The 22,393-nt window shown below is 43.7% G+C and overlaps 1 protein-coding gene across 1 annotated transcript in view; it reads right to left on the bottom strand.

Moving 5' to 3' along the window:
* Positions 1 to 22,393, bottom strand: part of zcchc14 (zinc finger, CCHC domain containing 14) — a 126,961-nt gene that overhangs the window by 34,365 nt on the left and 70,203 nt on the right. Inside the window, exons 8-11 of the mRNA XM_043706822.2 lie at positions 20,902 to 21,130; positions 12,859 to 12,950; positions 7,569 to 7,696; positions 2,269 to 2,412 (exon numbers count right to left, since the gene is read on the bottom strand). Coding sequence (XP_043562757.2) covers positions 2,269 to 2,412; positions 7,569 to 7,696; positions 12,859 to 12,950; positions 20,902 to 21,130 — 593 coding nt within the window. The remainder of the gene's footprint in view (positions 1 to 2,268; positions 2,413 to 7,568; positions 7,697 to 12,858; positions 12,951 to 20,901; positions 21,131 to 22,393) is intronic.

The raw sequence follows: 22,393 nt of genomic DNA, 5'->3' as shown, positions 1-22,393 counted from the left end.
GAGCGAAATGGGTTTGGGTGGGTTACTCTTCAGAGGGTCGGTGTGGACTTGTTGGGCCGAAGGGCCTGTTTCCACGCTGTAGGGAATCTAGTCTAATGTTAGGCCATTCACAATCTTATAAACTTCTCAGGTTGCCCGAGCCTCCTGCGTTCCAGTGAAAACAAACCCTTCTTTTATAGCTAAAATCCCCCATACCAGGCAAATTCTGGTAAACCTTTTCTGTACCATCTCCAAAGCATCCACATCCTTTTAGTAGTGTAGTGACCAGAACTGTACATAATATTCCAAAATTGTGAATGGCATGGTTAGAGTGGAAAGTATGAGACTTTTTCCCTAGGGTGGAGGGGTCAATTATTAGGGGACACAGTTTCAAGGTGAAGGAGGAATGATTAAAAGAAAGTACAGGGCAAGTTTTTCCACACAGAGTCTGGTGAGTGCCTGGAACTGTCAGGCACTGCCAGAGAAGGTGGTAGAAGCAGACACAATAGCAGTATTCAAGAAGCACCTGGATGAATACAAGAATAGGAAGGAGATAGGGGAATACAGCTACTTTAAGTGAAGATAGTGTTAGTATGGAAGGATAAAATGTGATAGCGGAATGGAGTGCTGGAAGGCCTGTTCCTGTGCTCTATTGTCCTTTTCTGTTCTGGTTGTTTAATTGCTCTGTCATTTTCTTGTTCTTGCAAGAAAGTTTAGGAGAATGAGAGGGGATCTCATTGAAGCTTGTAAAATTCTAACAGGGCTGGACAAATGGGTACGGGGTGGTGTATTCCCTGGCCAAGGGAGATCAGCTCCTTAACTGCCACCACTGTTACAGGCTAAACATTGACCCCTTTTAACACTAGTAGTTCACTGTAGCTGTGGTTTGTACCATCTTGGGTTACATACAGCAAAAAACTTTGCCAAACATACTATGAAATGCGTATATCTAAAATATTTCTAAGAATTGAAACTCCTTTTGATTAAACCTCTCTAGTTGAGGAAAACAAAAGCTATAAGCATGCCCCATTCTCACCTTAATTGATCTAACTCAAAAGAATTCAAGCATTCTACATGATGTAATGCCATAATCAGGTCAAACATCATCGATCTAGAAATATTAGAATTTCTAAAACATTTTAAATGTGCATTAGTACATACTTTACAATAGAGGAACAGACTGACAGATGAAGATGTCAATGAATTCCTAAGTAGGAATCCTCTAATTGTTTAAGCTTTGTTCTTTTTATGATTTTGTCCATGAAAAGCTCTTCTGACATGATTTATATAAAATTACAAACTATTTTTGAGTCTTCACATGACCAATTGGACAAGGAAAGGAAAAAAAAAAATCAATATCTTTGCAAACTAAAATAGTTTTTTTTGTTAAAATTTGCTTTCAATAGCAATAATGTTATGACCCATATTGATAAAGATGAGCATAGAATGCCATAACATAAGTTAATAATTCAGATCATAAAATTGGTAAAAAAAATAGAGTTGGTGAAAGTGCCTTTTATACATTTCAATATTTGCTTCCAGTTTTCATTATCCCTCACGTTTTTATTCCTCCTGGTGTTCCATAGGACCAGGTCCAGTTTAGCCACTTAATTTAGAAGTCTACAGTGTGAATGTTGGGAAGCCACGTAACAGTGGAATACAATCCCAGATAACTTCATATCTACAGAAAATGGAATTATATGCTGGAGGTTTAGTGGATTTTTTCCTCTCTTCCCCATAGCACTGATGTTAGCAATAGCATGCCTCCTGCTTGCCTAGCTGAGATTTGTTACCACAGCTGAGTTTACAGAAATCAAGTTCACTAAATATTTTGGCTAGTGCTCAAGATTATGTTTACATCTGTGCGTTTTTTTACATTTCATGAATACGTCAATGTAAAAGAAACAACATTTTTGTGAATGAAGAACCTTCCATCCATAAATAAAGGCAATGGCTTTCAGAAAAAAAGTAGTATGACTTTGCTAAAATACAATAATACATTTCATATTAACCACAAATTAAAAATTACCGAAAAATTTCTAAGAAGTTGACTGTTTAATCATCAACATACAACACACAGGATAATAGACATTAACTATGAAATGGCAATTTTCCATACTTTGTGATCTAACACTACTTGTTGAATTAAAATGAAAATACAGAATAAAATAATATCAGTCATAAATCTAGGTGAAGCAATCATTTTTCCCTTTCTCAAGTTCTAGAAAACCATGTTTGTCATTTAAAACTGCTAACACTTTATGCCCTCATCAAATTGTCAAAACTTACGTCTGTCATTTTCATCTGCACTATCTGAACTCTCCTCCCTTCCCTGGATTCCTATTGGACTTGATGGTGAGCTGGAATAGTCAGAGGAAGATCCACTATCTTTAATTCCCATACGACTGTGCTGTTCTATGTCCACTCGGAGTTCTGTGAAGAAACAGAAAACACTGAGTCATCAAATACTTCAGAGTTTTGAAGTTAAAAACATATCAACAGGAAATCAAGATACTGTTTTATTTTACTGAATTATTCAACTGTAAAATCAGAGAAAAAATACACAATATATTTTCGTTAAATAGAGATAGTTTAAAAATCTGTTTATATTATATGCTAAATTAGCAATTGTCAAAATGAAAATGATATGCGCAAATAACAGAGTTATTTGATTTTATCATTATGCAGAAAAGGGGGGTGGGAAGGAGAGGCGGGGGGAAGGGGGGGCAAAAGGAGGGGGGGGCGAAAGGAGAGGGGTGAAAGGAGGGGGAGGAGGAGGAGGAAGAGGGGGGAAAAGGAGGAAGGGGGGAAAAGGAGGAAGGGGGGGAAGGAGGGGGGGGAAGGAGGAAGGGGGGGAAAAAGGAGGAAGGGGGGGAAAAAGGAGGAAGGGGGGGAAAAAGGAGGAAGGGGGGGAAAAAGGAGGAAGGGGGGGAAAAAGGAGGAAGGGGGGGAAAAAGGAGGAAGGGGGGGAAAAAGGAGGAAGGGGGGGAAAAAGGAGGAAGGGGGGGAAAAAAGGAGGAAGGGGGGGAAAAAGGAGGAAGGGGGGAAAAAGGAGGAAGGGGGGGAAAAAGGAGGAAGGGGGGGAAAAAGGAGGAAGGGGGGGAAAAAGGAGGAAGGGGGGGAAAAGGAGGAAGGGGGAGAAAAAGGAGGAAGGGGGGGAAAAAGGAGGAAGGGGGGAAAAAGGAGGAAGGGGGGAAAAGGAGGAGGGGGGAAAAGGAGGAGGGGGGGAAGGAGGAGGGGGGGAAGGAGGAGGGGGGGAAAGGAAGAGGGGTGGGAAAGGAGAGGGGTGGGAAAGGAGAGGGGTGGGAAAGGAGAGGGGTGGGAAAGGAGAGGGGTGGGAAAGGAGAGGGGTGGGAAAGGAGAGGGGTGGGAAAGGAGAGGGGTGGGAAAGGAGAGGGGTGGGAAAGGAGAGGGGTGGGAAAGGAGAGGGGTGGGAAAGGAGAGGGGTGGGAAAGGAGAGGGGTGGGAAAGGAGAGGGGTGGGAAAGGAGGGGGTTGGGAAAGGAGGGGGTTGGGAAAGGAGGGGGTTGGGAAAGGAGGGGGTTGGGAAAGGAGGGGGTTGGGAAAGGAGGAGGGGGGAAAGGAGGAGGGGGGAAAGGAGGGAGGGGGGAAAGGAGGGAGGGGGGAAAGGAGGAGGGGGGAAAGGAGGGAGGGGGGAAAGGAGGGAGGGGGGAAAAGGAGAGGGGGGGAAAGGAGAGGGGGGGAAAGGAGAGGGGGGGAAAGGAGAGGGGGGGAAAGGAGAGGGGGTAAAAGGAGAGGGGGGAAAGGAGAGGGGGGGAAAGGAGAGGGGGGAAAGGAGAGGGGGGGAAAGGAGAGGGGGGAAAGGAGAGGGGGGGAAAGGAGAGGGGGGGAAAGGAGAGGGGGGGAAAGGAGGGGGGGGGAAGGAGAGGGGGGGGAAGGAGAGGGGGGAAGGAGAGGGGGGGAAGGAGAGGGGGGGAAGGAGAGGGGGGGAAGGAGAGGGGGGGGAAGGAGGGGGGAGAAGGAGAGGGGGGAGAAGGAGAGGGGGGAGGGGGGGGGAGTGCGTCGAAGGAGTGGGGCGAAGGAGTGGGGCGAAGGAGGGGGGGGGAAGGAGGGGGTGGAAGGGAGGGGGGGGGGGGAGGGGGGGGGAAGGTGGGGGAAGAAGGAGGGGGGGGAAGAAGGAGGGGGGGGAAGGAGGGGGGGAAGGAGGGGGGGAAGGAGGGGGGAAGGGAGGGGGGGGAAGGAGGGGGGGGAAGGAGGGGGGGAAGGAGGGGGGGGAAGGAGGGGGGGGAAGGAGGGGGGGGAAGGAGGGGGGGGAAGGAGGGGGGGGAAGGAGGGGGGGGAAGGAGGGGGGGGAAGGAGGGGGGGAAGGAGGGGGGGGAAGGAGGGGGGGGAAGGAGGGGGGGAAGGAGGGGGGGGAAGGAGGGGGGGAAGGAGGGGGGGGGAAGGAGGGGGGAAGGAGGGGGGGAAGGAGGGGGGGGAAGGAGGGGGGGGGAAGGAGGGGGGGGAAGGAGGGGGGGAAGGAGGGGGGGAAGGAGGGGGGGGGGAGGGGGGGGAAGGAGGGGGGGGGAAGGAGGGGGGGGGGAAGAGGGGGGGGAAAGAGGGGGGGGAAAGAGGGGGAAGAGGGGGGGAAAGAGGGGGGGAAGAGGGGGGGAAAGAGGGGGGGAAGAGGGGGGGGAAAGAGGGGGGGAAAGAGGGGGGGGAAGAGGGGGGGGAAAGAGGGGGGGAAAGAGGGGGGGGAAAGAGGGGGGGGAAAGAGGGGGGGGAAAGAGGGGGGGGAAAGAGGGGGGTAGGAGGGGGGTAGGAGGGGGGGAAGGGAGGGGGGGAAGGAGGGGGGAAGGAGGGGGGAAGGAGGGGGGGGGAAGGAGGGGGGGAAGGGGGGGGAAGGGGAGGGGGGGAAGGAGGGGGGGGAAGGAGGGGGGGAAAGGAGGGGGGGGAAGGAGGGGGGGGGAAGGAGGGGGGGGAAAGGAGGGGGGGAAGGAGGGGGGAGGAGGGGGGGAAGGAGGGGGGGGAAGGGGGGGGGAAGGAGGGGGGGGGAAGGAGGGGGGTGGGAAGGAGGGGGGTGGGAAGGAGGGGGGGGGAAGGAGGGGGGGAAGGAGGGGGGGGGGAAGGAGGGGGGGGGGAAGGAGGGGGGGGGAAGGAGGGGGGGGAAGGAGGGGGGGGAAGGAGGGGGGGGAAGGAGGTGGGGGGGAAGGAGGGAGGGTGGAAGGAGGGGGGGGAAGAGGGGGGGGAAGGAGGGGGGGGAAGGAGGGGGGGGGGAAGGAGGGGGGGAAGGAGGGGGGAAGGAGGGGGGGGACGGAGGGGGGGGACGGAGGGGGGTGAAGGAGGGGGGTGAAGGAGGGGGGTGAAGGAGGGGGGTGAAGGAGGGGGGTGAAGGAGGGGGGTGGAGGAGGAGGGTGAAGGAGGAGGGTGAAGGAGGAGGGTGAAGGAGGAGGGTGAAGGAGGAGGTGAAGGAGGAGGGTGAAGGAGGGGGGGGGAAGGAGGGGGGGAAGGAGGGGGGGAGTAGGGGGAGGAGGGGGGGGAGGAGGGGAGGGAGGAGGGGGGGGGGAGGAGGGGGGGAGGAGGGGGGGGAGGAGGGGGGGAGGAGGAGGGGAGGGGAGGAGGGGGGGGGGAAGGAGGGGGGAAGGAAGGAGGGGGGGGGGGAAGGAGGGGGGGGGGAAGGAGGGGGGGGGGAAGGAGGGGGGGGGGAAGGAGGGGGGGGGGAAGGAGGGGGGGAAGGAGGGGGGGAAGAAGGGGGGGGAAAGGAGGGGGGGGAAGGAGGGGGGGGAAGGAGGGGGGGGAAGGAGGGGGGGGGGAAGGAGGGGGGGGAAGGAGGGGGGGAAGGAGGGGGGGGAAGGAGGGGGGGGAAGGAGGGGGGGGAAGGAGGGGGGGGGGAAGGAGGGGGGGAAGGAGGGGGGAGAAGGAAGGGGGGGGAAGGAGGGGGGGGAAGGAGGGGGGGGAAGGAGGGGGGGGAAGGGGGGGAAGGAGGGGGGGGGAAGGAGGGGGGGGGGAAGGGGGGGGGAAGAGGGGGGGGAAGGAGGGGGGGGAAGGAGGGGGGGGGGAAGGAGGGGGGGGGGGAGGAGGGGGGGGGAAGGAGGGGGGGGGGAAGGAGGGGGGGGAAGGAGGGGGGGAAGGAGGGGGGGAAGGAGGGGGGGAAGGGATGGGGGGGGGAAGGAGGGGGGGGAGGGGGGGGGAAGGAGGGGGGGGGAAGGAGGGGGGTGAAGGAGGGGGTGAAGGAGGGGGGTGAAGGAGGGGGTGAAGGAGGGGGTGAAGGAGGGGGGTGAAGGAGGGGGGTGAAGGAGGGGGGTGAAGGAGGGGGGTGGAAGGAGGGGGGTGAAGGAGGGGGGTGAAGGAGGGGGGTGAAGGAGGGGGGTGAAGGAGGGGGGTGAAGGAGGGGGGTGAAGGAGGGGGGGAAGGAGGGGGGGGAAGGAGGGGGGGAAGGAGGGGGCGGGAGGAGGGGGGGGGGGGGGGAGGAGGGGGGGGGAGGGAGGGATGAGGGGGGAAGGAGGGGGGTAGAATTGGGAGGGAATCGGAGGCAAGGAGGGGGGAAGGAGAGGGGGAAAAGAGTGGGGGGAGAAAGGAAAGGGAAGCAGAGGGGGGCAAAGGAGAGGGGTCAAAGGAAAGGAGAGGAGGAAAGGAGGGGGGAGAGCGCGGGTGGGAGGGGTGGTGTGGTGATGGGGACGGTGGAAGCAGGGAAGGTAGAGAGTGTGGGGTACATGAGAGAGAGGCGGGGGGGAAGGAGACAGTGGGGAGGAAGAGGGAGAGGTAGGGAAGAGGGAATTATCTCAGGAATATAACTTGAAAGAAGTTTTGGGATTTACATATTAATGAACTGAAACCTGTAACCTCAATCTAACTGTTTAAAGACTTAACAGCCATCTTGGTATGTTCAATACTTCATATCAGTTGCCTGAACTTTGATCTTATAGTATAAATTGTGTGTCCTAACTACCTGACGAAGGAGCAGTGCTCCAAAAGCTCGTGCTTCTAAATAAACCTGCTCGACTTTAACCTGGTGTTGTGCGACTTTTAACTGTGGACAAGGAACATTAAATTAGAAATTTCTTAAATTCATAGACGAAGGATATATAGCAAATAACAGGATTTCAAATGACTTCTGGATTTCATCGATGGATGCTAGCACTAAACATTACATTACTACATTACAGCTTTTATGATAGCCTTTCGTACTGAAGTGAAATCCATATACTTATTTCAGGTAGACCTGCAACACTGATCAAGGCTCAAATCCCAAAACTGTCCTGTTCACTGCCAACTGATTTCTCAACAGATATTCTGCTCCTAATTTGGACATTAGAGAGGCCTAATACCAGTTCTTGATGTTCACTGGGAGACCCAAAGTTCTCCCCTGTCAGCACTATCCCCAAAGAAAATACGACAGATTTTGCAGTCGAAGGAATTGCACAAATTAGGTGAAGGCCACCCACTACTTCAACCAATAAATGCCAATTTCCAGCTCTGTCACCAAGCCCTGTTTATTCTCCTCCGGATCACACTGAACTCACAAGCATTTAGGAACCTGAAGAAATGCAGAGCAGTGAAGGCAGGAGACAAATTTATTGTCAAAACTTTATTTTTTGTTCAGTGATTATAGATCGAGCAAATAATTGGTTTGAACTTTTCAAAAAGTACCTGCATTAGGAATACAGCGGATCGAGTGAATGGGACCAAAATGACTTGTTGGTGTGACCCGTGCAATACCAGCACTGGAAACAGGTGACTGACCCGTACTATTGATATTTCTTTTCTCAGACTTCTCCCTGAAAAACAAAAAAGTTAAACTTCGAAACTGGAAAAATCATGACGACCAGAAAGTTCAAAATTTCCAATTTAATTGAATTTAAAGTTACAGAATCATATGCAACTTAAACTGGAAAAATCATGACGACCAGAAAGTTCAAAATTTCCAATTTAATTGAATTTAAAGTTACAGAATCATATGCAACTTCTTGTCTGCATTTATTGAGACATTTGTATTTTTTTTAACCATGTGCTTTTATCATGCACCTTTGCCAAGCTGAAGAGTTAGAATAAGCAATTATTCTCTGATTATGTTTACCGTATTCCCACCAATATCAGCCAAGAATTCAACAGCAAAAGCGAGTAAATGAAGCAGTACTGTCACTGCTGCAAAGATTAAGTTTCACCAAAAGATGTTATTTCCACAGCCTAACTCAGAGGCACATTTCTCCTTGGACAATGTAAAATTACTGGCTGTGCTAGAGGTACAGAAAGAAGTAGTAGTTTTATATCTGTTGACTGGTACAAACAGACCCATGTGTTGTAGAAGATATGGCCACTAATAACAAAAGGGGAATTTTAACCTCAAGAACTTGTAGGTTTGAGTCTGGTGTCTTGGAAAGAAAGTGTGGAAACAAATTTGATGGAGATAGAGGTGGGTTTCCAAAATCTTCTCAGAAAGCAGTTTGGTCATTTCAATATTATAACCAGTGCATCAGAATTAACCATCATTTTAAACTTAACTCTGGGTGGTCAGGTTTTCTGTCAGGAAACCGGTCAGCTAAAGAGAGAGGAAGATTGTTGAATATAGTAAGCAAGTGTATTTCCATTCATTTACTGGATCTATTTTCCCTGTTTACAATGCCCTGCAATCAAATAATTTCTGACCAAACCCTCACCTTCCGTGCCCTTCTGATCTCTCCCTTTTACCAACCCTTGGAATGTCATCACCCTATTCAGTCCCCAGTCATTCTATTCTTTTCTGCAAAAGGTATCTAAACGTTTCCTTTGTGAGGTAATTTCATCACTGCACCTCCTCCAGCCTAATGACCCTCCAAAACCTTTCTCCCTTCTCTCTGCTCCCCGAGAGCAGCCTAGTGCTAAAAGTCTGTGTTCCAACAATCAGGCAGTCAGGCTTTCAATCTGGCAAAGTACAGCTAAAAAAAAGGCAAAAAATGTTAACCATATCCTATCATTAACTTCAGCAGAATGCAAGACTCGACCTTGCAGGTTCATTCCAAAAAGGAGCATCCCTGCTCTGTTGTCACCAAGCTAATAGCGTGCCAAAGTCACAAATCATGATTTAAAAGCAAGTGCTCAAGTATTTGCATGTGTAGTTTTTTTGCCATCTGAATGTTTGATCCCCAGAAATGAAAGTACCGTGACGGGCTCTACACCAGTTAGGTATGGAGTTGACGCTGTTAACATTAAAAACACTTCAGATTGGCTGGACTGTAACTGCTTATAGTAAACTTCAGACTAGAATAATTCACTCTTTTCTCAATGCAATATCTACTGGAATTCTCTCAAAATAAATGAGCTCAGGGTCGCAATGCAGAAAAATGTACCCCTGAATCTCGTGCCTGCTAATTCACAGTGCAGCAGAAGGTTGCACGAACCATCATGTTACTGCAATCACAATAACTCCACATTTTTAATTTGTTATTCTGGGGACAGCACGACCACAAAGAATTTGGAGTATGTAGTGCAGGATGGTTGTAATACAGTTTTTGATTACACAGCACAGACTTTAAAATCCTGTGCAGTACTAGCTTGCTACTCTTACTTTTACAATACGGAACACTTTCAAATTATAAAATCAATTATAATTTGAACTGTGTACTTCATATGGCTTTGTTTATTTTCTGACCTGGATTACTTAAATATGATGTTTAAAACAAAGTCTATTTTTTAATCTTTTGCAACTTTAGGGAGACCCTCCACTATTGTTTGAGAGGTTAGATAGTATACTTGTAGCTTTAGCAATATGTCATGATTTCAGACTTAATATATTCTAAAGGCTATAGTACTCTGGAGTCTCCAAATTATTGTGACCCTCTGCATATACTGTACGAAGATACTTACTAATGCAAAAAACCAACATGACAACCAACAAAGTAATATGGTACTCATTAAAAAATAAGTTTTGCATAGATTACACACTACACAATTAATACTTCCTTCAAGATATTCAAAAGTCCAATGAAAAATAAAATAATACCTTCCCACATAATCACAAATGTTTCTCACAAATTAGGAACAAAGACAACACTCAGTCTTTATCGCTTTGTAAAAATTAGGGGATTAAGTCCTATGTCTACAATGTTTATTCCCTAAACAGGGAATAAAGATTCTACATTAAGATAATAGAGGGGAAGAGACTTTATTTTTGCAAATCATAGTTCATGGAGAATAATTTCTTGGAACATGATTTTGGTTTACATTGTAAAATCAATTTTATAAAACCATAGTTGCAAAGTGAACAAAGCGGGAAACTGAATACTCAAAAAAACCTATTTGGCAATTTAGAAGGACAGGAAGAAGAACAACAAGTGGGATTCCTCTGTAAATAAAGATGGAAGTTAAGGCTGAGGAGTAAGAATACACCATATGATCCTTTCAGCCTGTTCCACCATTTAATAATATCACGATTGACCTGTTTGTGCTTCATCTCCACTTGTTTTGTCTGTATCCCATAATCCTCAACTCCCTAGTCTATCAAAAATTTATTGAACTCAGCCTTCACAACCTTCTGAGGCTAAGAATTCACTACTCTTAAATGACCAGTCAAGAGAAAATAAACTCTCCACATCTGTTTTAGAAGGAACGTATTTAATCCTTAAAGCACGCCCCTTGTTTTCATCTTTACCACTAGAGGAAACAACCCTCAGTATCCATCTGATCCAGTCCCCTGAAGATCACATATATATCAATAATGATCATATATCATTCTTCTAAACTCCAACCTGTATAGACCCTTTCATCCTAGGAATATGTTCAGTGAACCTTCGAAAGTAAAACTACATAACTCTGCAGTAGTCTCCCTAACACACTGCTGCGAAGAAAACTTACTTACTATGATATTCCAACCCCCTATCAGTAAATGACAACCTCCCAATAGTCTTCGTAATCAATTGCTGTATCTGTAAACTAATTCATATACTAGGATGCTCAGTTCCCTGTGTACCACCAAAACCTGCAAGCTCTCCATTAAACAGTATACAGTTTTCCCATTCTTCTACCAAGTTGAATAAGTTCACATTTACCCACATTATTTTTTGTCTGCCAAAGATTTGCTGACACACTTAACATTTTTATGTCCCTTTGCAGACTCTCCAACTCCTCTTGACAACTTATTTTCATTTGCATATTGGTGTCATCAATAAATTTAGCTGCCACCCGATCTGTCCCCTCATCGAAATCATTGACATAGATTGTAAATAGTGGAGGGCCTAGTACTGATCCCTCTGGCAACCCATTGGTGACAGCTGTGAAAAGACCCATTTATCCCTAATGTTTCCTGTTAACTAACAGATCCTTACCTCACACTAATATGTTAACTCCTACATTATGTGCTCTTATCTTGTGCAGCAACGTTTGAAGTGGATATCCAAAAGCTGTTTGGTAAACAAATAAATCACATCTGCCATTTGCCCAACATGGATGTTGCCTCATCAAAAAAACAGATTAGTTAAACATGACTTCCTCTCATGTTGGCTCTGCCTGATCAAATTGTGATTTCTGAAGTACTCAGCAATAGTCTGTTTAACAATGAATTGTAGCAGCTTTTCTTTGACAAATGTTAGGCTAACCTACAGTTTCCACTTCCCTTCTTTGTTGAATAAAGGCACTACATTTGCTATTTTCTAATTCACCGGGACCATTCCAGAATCAAAGGGAACTTTTGTTTTAAGACAGTTATAACCAATGCATGTACTATCCTGTGCCACACATTGTTCAAGACTCTAGGACATGGCCCATCCAGTTCTGCAGGCTTGTCAGCCCTCTACACTTGTATGGGGCCAGTTCAGAACATTCACTAGGTAGATTCCTGGGATGGAAGTGTTGTCTTATAAGGAAACCCTGAGCAGGTTGGGCCAATACTTACTGGATTTTAGAAGAATGAGAGATGATCTTGCTCAAACATGTTAACGATTCTGAGAGAATTTAAAAGGGTTGATGTGAAGAGGACATGGTATCAAGAAATAGGGTGTTACATTTAAAAATAAAGGGTGTCCCATTTAAGAAAAGCAGGAATTCTTCTCACAGAGAACCATTGGTCTTTGGAACTCACTTGCCAGACAACAGTAGAGGTTCAATCATTTAATATATTCATGGCTGAGTTAGATATATGTTTGATCTGCAAGGGGGTCATGGGTTATGGGAGGCAGACAGATGTATGGAGTTAAAACCACAATCCAATTAGCAACGATTTTACTGAATGATAGAACTGGTTCAAAGGGCCTACTTCTGCCTCCTATATTTATGTTGTTGTTTCAAATTATTTTACAATACAGCAGACCAACTAATGTTACTCAATTATTATACAATTTGAAAAGTCACTATCTTACAGCTGACTGAGGCTAATCTGTTACAAACCCACCTTCCACCAAGAATCCTTAAAAAACTCTACATTTTAAAAATTAGTTGCCTTCACTATGCTTCAACTGTTTTAAAATTGTACATGATGCTATTTTCTGCACAAAGCATACAGCTAGATAATCGTCCCATCTGATCAAACCATTTTTACAAAGGATTAGCAGATCTCATTGGATAAAGAAATAAATAAGAGGAATGCATAGTTATGAAAAAAGCCATGCGACACTGCAACTTTCTCTTCCAACAGCAAATGAAGAATTCCTGGAGAAATGTTTACATTCACTTGTTTGAACATTATTTTGCTATGTAAATAAAGAAAGCCTTCAGCCAACTTTAAAAGAGAAAATCAGCAATCACATCCCCAAGAACAACAAAGAAATTAAATTAATATTTTGTACAAATACCAAAATAGCAGTTAAACATCAATATAATTCAAATATAAGAGGAATCATTTGTATGCTGACAAATTGTCAGCAATGTCAATATATCAGATTTATAATTTTTTTGAATACTGTTCACGATTCCAAACACAAGTCCTTCAGTAGTCTTTAAAAAAAAAATCAAGAATGTTTTAAAAACCTACTTTTCAAGCTCTAGCTGCATCTTCAGCTTTTTCTTCGCTCCTAATGTGAGTGTTTCAAACTTGTTCAGATCTTCTTCAGTAAGACTGAGGAACTACAAAAAAGCTCAGTGATTAATTCAATTTGAAATATGAGATTAAAGCCGAATTTAATTTCAATTACCACTTAAAGGCAAAAGTTGTGGCAGTAAATTAACACATCATTAAATTGCTATAACAATACATCTTACCAGATTGAGTTATTAAAAAATCAACTTCAAACGCAGATTTCAATTTTTCTGGAAACACCAAAGACTGTAGTTTTTTACCCCACAAATAATGTTGCTACCAAACACATAACTACAGAAAGCAGGATACTGGGAGCTAGAAAAAAAAATTGAAAAACTAGTCCTCAGAAGGTGGTAATCAAAGGATAACTCATTGCACATGCTAGCAAGATCAGGAATAGGAGAAGCTTAAATGCTTGGCAGAAGAGACGGTACTGGAGGGAGGGATTTAGATTTTTGAGGCATTGGAACTGATTTTGGGGAAGTTGTGAAAAGTTAAAGCCATTCCAGTATCCTCAATGTGGCATTTGCAAATGTATGAGGGTTCACACTAGAATGGCAATGAGATTAGAAGTGGGGAAGACAACAGTGAGAGCAACAAAGATGGAAATTGTGACAATGTGCCTTTAAGATCGATTTTTTTTTCCTGTCTTGCTTCTCTTGAAGAGGGGTGTTATAAACTTGGTGCAGAGGTATCTGTTCCATTGAAAGCAGAGTAACTTGCTTTGGGGTTTTTCAAAAGTACACAAAAGAAGCATGAGTGGGTGCAGTCAGGCTCACACAGACTCAAGGTTTTAGTGTTGCTTTCAGTTGTTGAAAATGGGGTTTTGGAGTTGAAGCTGCTGGATACAGCACTCTCTGCTGCTGCTGCAAAAGCTGGAATCCTCTCTCTGCTGTTTGTTTCACTCATGGAATACAGGGAGAACTAGCCATTTGGATACAGAACTGGCTCAAAAGGTAGAAGACAGAGGGTGGTGGTGGAGGGTTGTTTTTCAGACTGGAGGCCTGTGACCAGTGGAGTGCCACAAGGATCGGTGCTGGGCCCTCTATTTTTTGTCATTTACATAAATGATTTGGATGCGAGCATAAAAGGTACAGTTAGTAAGTTTGCAGATGACACCAAAATTGGAGGTGTAGTGGACAGCGAAGAGGGTTACCTCAGATTACAACAGGATCTGGACCAGATGGGCCAATGGGCTGAGAAGGAGCAGATGGAGTTTAATTCAGATAAATGTGAGGTGCTGCATTTTGGAAAAGCAAATCTTAGCAGGACTTATACACTTAATGGTAAGGTCCTAGGGAGTGTTGCTGAACAAAGACCTTGGAGTGCAGGTTCATAGCTCCTTGAAAGTGGAGTCGCAGGTAGATAGGATAGTGAAGGCAGCGTTTGGTATGTTTTCCTTTATTGGTCAGAGTATTGAGTACAGGAGTTGGGAGGTCATGTTGCGGCTGTACAGGACATTGGTTAGGCCACTGTTGGAATATTGCGTGCAATTCTGGTCTCCAGTAGATTGGGTTGGGATATCTGATCGGCATGGATGGATTGGACCAAAGGGTCTGTTTCCATGCTGTACATCTCTATGACTCTATGCTGTCAGTGTTCTGTACTGGAGGAGATAGCAAGTGAGCAAATTTATTTTGCTGAATTTGCCTTTGCCAAGAGTATTTTTATGGAATGCTGCTATATTGGAACAGTTGACGAGTAATAGTTAAATAATATATTATTTTGTTAAGTTTTCTGAGAGAGTTAAAGTTATGCCTTTCTTTCTTTGTATGTTTTTTAACTGTGGTGTAAGAATTAGGTGTGTCTTGCTTAAAGCCTAGTAGTTTGACCAATCAAATCACACCTGGAACGCAGCACCTCACACTTGCCTCAAAATAAGAGGAAAATTATGGTGTAAGCTATCTCCTAGATATGTTTTGAGACTGATTTTAGTCTCATCAGTAACAAAATGAAAGTCAGAAAATTAGACAACAAAAAAGTGGAAGGCAGAGGAAATAAAAACCAGCAAACAGTAGTACAAAGAACTGCGCAAAAATGTCAGAAAGACAAGTCAAAAGGTACTATATCTGAAGGCACAAAGGATTCACAATAAGATAGTCGAATTAACTGTGCAAATCGTTGTAAGTGGGTATGACTTGGCTGTGATTATGGAGACATAGCTGCATGATAAGCAAGGTTGGGAATGGAACATTCAAAAGGTATTCAGTCTTGAGGACAGGAAAAAGGTAAAAGGTCAGGTAGCATAATTAGTGAAAGGTGAAATCAGTGCAACAGTGAAAATGGATACTGGTGCGGATGACCTAAATGCAGAATTAATCTGCTTGGTCTAAGGAGTAACAAGGGGTAGAAAGCATTATTGGGAGTCATCTGTAGGCTTCTTGTAAGTCAGGCATGGGATTAGAGATTCATGTAATAGTAATCGTCTGTGACCTTTACCTAAATATGGACTGAGCAAACCACATTAGCAGTGATACATTAGCATTAGCATATGAGTTTCTCGAAAGTGTACAGGATGGTTTTAGAATCATAGAATCTCTACAATGTGGAAACAGGCCATTTGGCCCAAGTCCATGCTGACCCTCCAGATCCATTTCCCTACCCTATTACTCTACATTTACCCCTGACTAATGCACCTAACCCACACATCCCTGAACACTATGGCCATTTTAGCACAGTCTATTCACCTAACCTGCATAGCTTTAGATTGTGGGAGGAAGCCGGAGCACCCGGAGGAAACCCACGCAGACACTGGGAAAATGTGCAAACTCCACACAGACAGATCAATATATTCAGGATTTAACAGCAAACAGGCAATCCTATGTTTGAATTTGTGCAATGAGAAGGGATGAATTAATAATCTTGTGATAAGAGGTCCTTCAGAAAAAAAGTGACCATATTAGGATATAATTATTTATAGGGGTAGAAAGTGGAATAGTCCAAACTGAAACTAGGGTCCTAAATCTAAACAAAGGAAACTACAAAAGAAATGAAGGCTGAATTGGCTGTGATATACGAGGAAAGTTCAATTAAAAGGCATGACAGTGGATTGGCAATTGCTAATATTTAAGAAAAAAATACAAGCATTACAACCGATATACATTCATTTGGGCGAAAGAACACAATTGGAAAAGCCTAATCCATTGCTAATGAAAGTAACCAAGGATAGTTCTTGATCATATAAGGTTGCTAGAAATATTAGCAAGCCTGAAGGCTGAGCTATTTAGAATTCAGCAAACTGGAACCAAGTGTCATGGAGTTGTACAGCACTGAAATAAGCCCTTCGGTCTAACCAATCCATGAACATAATCCCAAACTAAAGTAGTCCCACCTGCTGCTTCTGGCTCAGATCACTCCAAATCTCAGATCACTTCAAACATTGTAACTGAACCCGCATCATGTCTATTAAACATTGTAACTGTATCCTCATCCACCACTTTCTCAGGATGTTCATTCCAACACAAACCATCCTACATGTAAAACATTTGCCTTTTATGTCTTTTCAAAATCACTCTCCTCACCTTAAAAATGTGTTCCCTAATCTTGAAATTCCCCATCCTAGGGAAAAGACAACTACCATTAGAGAGAAGTCTATAAAATAATGAGGGGTCTATCAGGTCACCTCTCAACCTCCTATGCACCAGTGAAAAAAGATGCCAGCCTATCCAGCCTTTTTTTATAACTCAAAGCTCCATGCCCGGCAACATCCTGGTAAATCTCTTCTGAACTCTCTCCAGCTTAACAGTATCCTTCCTACAACTGAGCAACAAGAACAGTATTCCAGAAGAAGCCTTACCAATGTCCTGTAAACTTCAACAGGACTTCCCAAATCCTATAGTCAAGGGACTGAGCAATGAAAGCAAGTGTGCCAAATGTCTTTTTAACCACCCTGTCTATGTGATGCAAGCTTCAAAGAATTATGGACCTGAACCCTTAGATCTCTCTGTTCTACAACACTACCCAAAGCCCTACCATTAATTGTATAAACTCTACCTTTGTTTGTTGTACCAAAATGCAATTCACCAGCATTTGGTCCATATCCCTCTAAATCTTTCCTATTTGTGTACCTATCCAGATACATGTTCAATTTTGTAATTGTACCCGCCTCCACCACTTCTTCTGGAAGCTCATTCCATACATGCACCACTTTCTGTTTGAAAAAGTCATTCCTAAGGTCCCTTTTAAATCTGTCCCCTCTCACCTTAAACCTATGTCCTCTAGTTCTGGCCTCCCCAACTTTGGAAAAAGACCGTGGCTTTTCACCCTATCTATGCCTCTCATGATTTCATAAACCTCTATAAAAGGTCACCCCTCAGCCTCTGGCACTCATGGAAAATAGCCACAGCCTATTCAACCTCTCCCTCTAGCTCAAACCCTCCAACCTCGACAACATCCTTGTAAATCTTTTCTGAACCTTTCAAGTTTCACAACATCTTTCCTTCAGCAAGGAGACCAGAAACGAATGCAATATTCCAGAAGTGTCCAACCAAGTGTGCTGTACTGCCACATCATGACATTCCAACTCCCACACTCAATGCAGTGACCAAAAAAGTCCTCTTCAAGGAATTATGAACCTGCACTTCAAGGTCCCTTTGTTCAGAAAGGCTTCCCAGGACCTTACCATTAAGTGTACAAGTCCTACCCTAATTTGCCTGACCAAAATACAACACCTCACGTTTATCTAAATTAAATTCCATCTGTCACTCCTCAGCCCATTGAACTCCGAGATAACCTACTTCACTGTCCACTACACCACCAATTTTGGTGTCATTTGAAAACTCATTAACCATTCCTGCATTATTCACATCCAAATCATTTATATAAGTTATGAAAATCAGTGGACCTAGTACTGATCCTTGCGACACCGTTGGTCAGAGGCCTCCACCACACTTTGTCTCCTAACTTCAAAAGAAAACTTGTATCCAACTGGCTAGCTCTCCCTGGATTTCATGTGATCTGACTTGCTAACCAGTCTATCAGGCTGAACCTTGATGAATACCTTGCTGAAGTCCATATAGACAACGTCCACCACTTTGTTTTCAACAATCTTCTTCATCACAAAACCCAATCAAGTTAGTGATTTGCCACGCACAAAGCCACGGTGACTATCCCTAATCAATCTTTGCTTTTCGAAATACATGTAAATCCTGTCCCTCAGGATCCCCTCCAACAACTTACCCATCACTGACATCAGGCTCAAATGTTATAGTTCCTTGGCTTTTTCTTACCGCCTTTCTTAAATAATGCCACAACAGCCAACCTCCAGTCTTCTGGCACCTCACTGAGGCTAGCATTGATACGAATATCTCAGCAACATGGTCAGAAATCACTTATCTAGCTTCCCACAAAACTTTGGGATACACCTATCAGGTCCTGATCAAGTCACCAGAATTTGACAAAAAGGGGGAAATACAATGAGCTGCCAGAGGGAGTGGTGGAGGCTGGTAAGATTAGAACATTTAAAAGGTATCTGGACGGATACGCGAATAGGAAGAGTTTAGAGGGATATGGGCCAAGTGCTGGAAAATAGGACTAGATTAAATTTTGTACATCAGGTCAGCATGGATGAGTTGGACCAAAGAATCTGTTTCAGTGCTGTACATTTCTATGACTCTATAACATATTTAGTCCAAGAAACTGACCCTTTGATGAGTCATGGTTTAAATCCACATCCTCAATTATTCTGCAGTGGAACATAATATATTGGTAGTAGATGCTACTGCAAAGCATCATTAAAATGGCGAGTTTTGAGAAGATTTATAGTTCAGATTGAGATTCTGGATGTAGGCTAGCTCGCTGAGCTGGAAGGTTCATGTTCAGACGTTTCGTCACCATACCAGGTAACATCTTATGAGCCTCCGGATGAAGCACTGCTGATGATTCCTGCTTTCTATTTCTAAACACACCCAGAAACCGTAGCCACTCTCCCCTACGTCAGAGATATCTTGGAAATGACTGCCAGATACTCAGACCCCTTGGCATCATGGTAGCCCACAAACCCACAAACACAATAAAACAGCAGCTAATGAATTTGAAAGACCCTTTACAGACAACAAGCAAAACTAATGTCATTTACAAAATACTGTGCAAAGACTGTATCAAACACTACATTAGACAAACAGGCAGAAAACTAGCCACTAGGATACATGAACATCAAATAGCCACAAAACAACATGACCCTCTCTCACTAGTATCCTTGCATACAGATGAGGAAAGACACCATTTCGACTGGGATAACACATCCATCCTAGGACAAACCAAACATAGACACACATGAGAATTCCTAGAAGTATGGCACTCCAACTGGAACTCTATCAACAAACACACTGATTTGGACCCGATTTACCACCCCCTGAGAAAAAGAACAGGAAATGACATCACAGACCCAAAGAAACCCAAACATATAAATAGAAAGCAGGAATCATCAGCAATGCTTCATCCAGACGCTCACTGAAGATATTACCTAGTAAGGTGACGTAATGTCTGAACATGAACCTTCCAGCTCAGCGAGCAAACCTATATCCAGCATCTTTAAAATATTTATAGTAATTAAAAGATGGCAGAGACAAATCAAATCCAAGACTACACAGAACTCACACTGACTCATGGGGGCAGAAAAACAATCAAATATCCTGGTAATGCTGTTTATCCTAAAATGGCTGAATATGGTTGGGTGTTGACTGAAGCTGAGACAGCTGCATAACAAACAAGTTATGACTACCATTTGTATGGAGATAGCAAGAATTGAAGGAGAAAAGAAGGTAAAAATAAAGAAAGTGAATAGAAGAAGAGAAGATTTTCTTTCTGATTGAAAGTCAGTAGTGTTGTATGTAACTAAAAGAAAAATTGGTTTTGTTCTCCCGCTCTTAAATCACAAAAAACACAAATGAAGATAATGCAGTACCATGGTGCAAGAATAGCAAAAATCAAAAAGTATCATCTCATTGTCTTCTCCAATTGTACGTCAGAAAGGTGGTCAAATTAGTTGAAGTAGTTATTCTCTTATCAGAGAAGGGAAAAGGTAATGTGTGTCAGTTATTATGTATGTTGTACTGCAAGGGTTCTCAATCTACAACAAGAGTTCAGGGATCTGCAAGATGGTTTGCTACATTAGTAGTGTCTTCAGTTATTTATTTTCTAATCAGTAGTCTCCCCGCTTCCCAGTTATTTTGAGATATTGAATCTCAGATACAGAGGCTTTGCATGCATAGGAAGTGATGGATGATTTCATCAGCTGGACAAATTGTTCTGGGGCCTGCACCAACAAGGCTGCAGCACTGGAAATATTCCAGACTTCATTTCAGGGAAGAGAAATATACTTTAAAAGTCAACTCTGACCAACACAAAAATTTAATAGTTATTTTCCAAACTTCATGTGAGAATAACCGCCGCACACTTTTGAGCTAGAGACATCTTTAGTGAGAATATAGAGGATGAACTGCCACACACTTTTCCATCAAATCCATTAGAACAGCCCACTGTCATTTCATCAGTCAAGTTCAGTGAAATGTCACAGTCAACAAGAAAAATTATATTGACCTTATCTCCCAAAGTTAACAAATTCATTAAAATAAAAATAAAAAAAATCAGAGTTTGGGTCCATTCTGTATCTTGGTTAAAACCTAATCAGTTCAGCATGTATCAAATCTCATTTAAATCCAGCTACTACTTTTTCATATGTATTGCCGGCAAACAGATTAGAGAAGGGTAAAAATATTATCTCCTCCCACCTTCAGTGGCAGAGGTAAAAAGCTCACAGTGCCCTGAAGGTTGTCGATTCTGTTAACGCTTGTCTATTTAAGTGATCTTAAAATTTTGAAAATATAACGCCTCTATAAAAAAAGTATAAGTTCTCTTTAAAAGTTTTTTGGACTAGATAACACTGTACATTACAGTGCAAGTAATCAAATATTTTATGTATAAACACAAGATTTTAGACAAATATTTTTCTTTTCCAAAAGAAGATACCATTTCAGATTGAACCAAGGGTAAATATACCTTATCCATTGTGAGCTGTTTAAAAACAGGATAGTACTTGTGCAGACGTAACTTCTTTAGCCAGTCTAGGATACCAATTTGTTCTGGATTCTGTGGATTCAAGTTTTCCGTATGTGGCCAAGTGACTGGTGCAGAGTTTCCACTGACTGAATGGGAACAAGAAGAAGCAGGGATTGATGGCTGCACCGTGTTATAGGAACACTGGATGCTGGCTACACCACATATTGGCCTGAAGAAAAAACAAACATCAAACTGAATTTAGCAGTTTTACTTTGATAAAATACAGATCAAAATTACCACAGACATTCATGGTATTATTCTTCCAACTGTCCAGATAATTCTAGATGGTTAATAATCACGCCAGAGTGCCTTGCCTCCACCTTATCCTAAATAGCCTATCAAAAGGAAGTATAAACAGTTTGGGTGGGGAATAATAAATAAAAATGCATTCACACAATGAAAGCACAATGAAAGCTAACTAGATACTAGCAATAGTAGAATCTATTTTCATGACACTTAGCAACTGTCTGTGTGTCAAATCAGAAATAAACATCATAACCCATTTTCTTTCCTGATAACCACCTACAGAAATTTCACTGGCATTTGAGTGATAACTTTGTTATTGGACATCTGATCCATTGAGAATCTGTGTGTTTGAGTGAGCGAGCGACTGTCAATCAGATTTTAAAAGTCCTCACAGACATGTGGAATGTAAATCAGAAAAAATAGATTTAAATATTGTACAAAACAAAATGAAAATTTTGCAATAAAAATGGGACAAAGAGAGAGTTAGAAACAAACTTTTTTTAAAAAGTCTCCAACATTAATTAACATCTATAGGAATTAGACTTCATTTATACTAAAGTAAACGTTCAGTGCCAGAAAGGTCATTTGAATCATCTGAAATATCAAGTAGTTATTGTTTATTTCACCATCGAAAATTCATTCATAAATGAATCAACATTCTGGGATTATCACTGACCTGAAACTGAACTAGACCAGTCATATAAATACTGTAACTACAAGGGTAGCTCAGAAGTTAGGAATTCTGGGGAGAGTAGCTCAATTCCGGACACCATTTTAAAAACTCAAGTCAGGAAAATGATGATACACTCCACACTTGCCTGATGGATGCAGCTCCAACAACATGCAAGCAGCATTGAGTCAACCACATTGCCGTGGGTTTGGAGTCATATATGGCCAGACTAAGTATGGACAGCAGTTACTTTCCTCAAAAGGATGTCAGTGAATCAAATGGGTTTTTCTGACAATTGGCAATGGTGATCGGTCTCGGTTAATAGAGTCATAGAGATGTACAGCATGGATATAGCCCCTTCGGTCCAATGTGCCCATGCCGACCAGATATCCTAACCTAATTCTAATTCCAGTTGTTTTTTTTGAAAACGGAATTCAAATTTCAACATCCACTATGGCAGAATTCATACCTGGGTCCCCAGAACATTACCTAGGTCTCTGGATTAATAGCCTGCGA

The sequence above is a fragment of the Chiloscyllium plagiosum genome, unplaced genomic scaffold (assembly GCF_037043375.1).
Source record: "Chiloscyllium plagiosum isolate Xiang-an unplaced genomic scaffold, Cpla_swu_hap1 HiC_scaffold_17, whole genome shotgun sequence".
Taxonomy (NCBI): Eukaryota; Metazoa; Chordata; class Chondrichthyes; order Orectolobiformes; family Hemiscylliidae; genus Chiloscyllium; species Chiloscyllium plagiosum.
The sequence above is the reverse complement of the archived record's forward strand: the minus strand, read 5'-3'. Positions and strand labels throughout refer to the sequence as shown.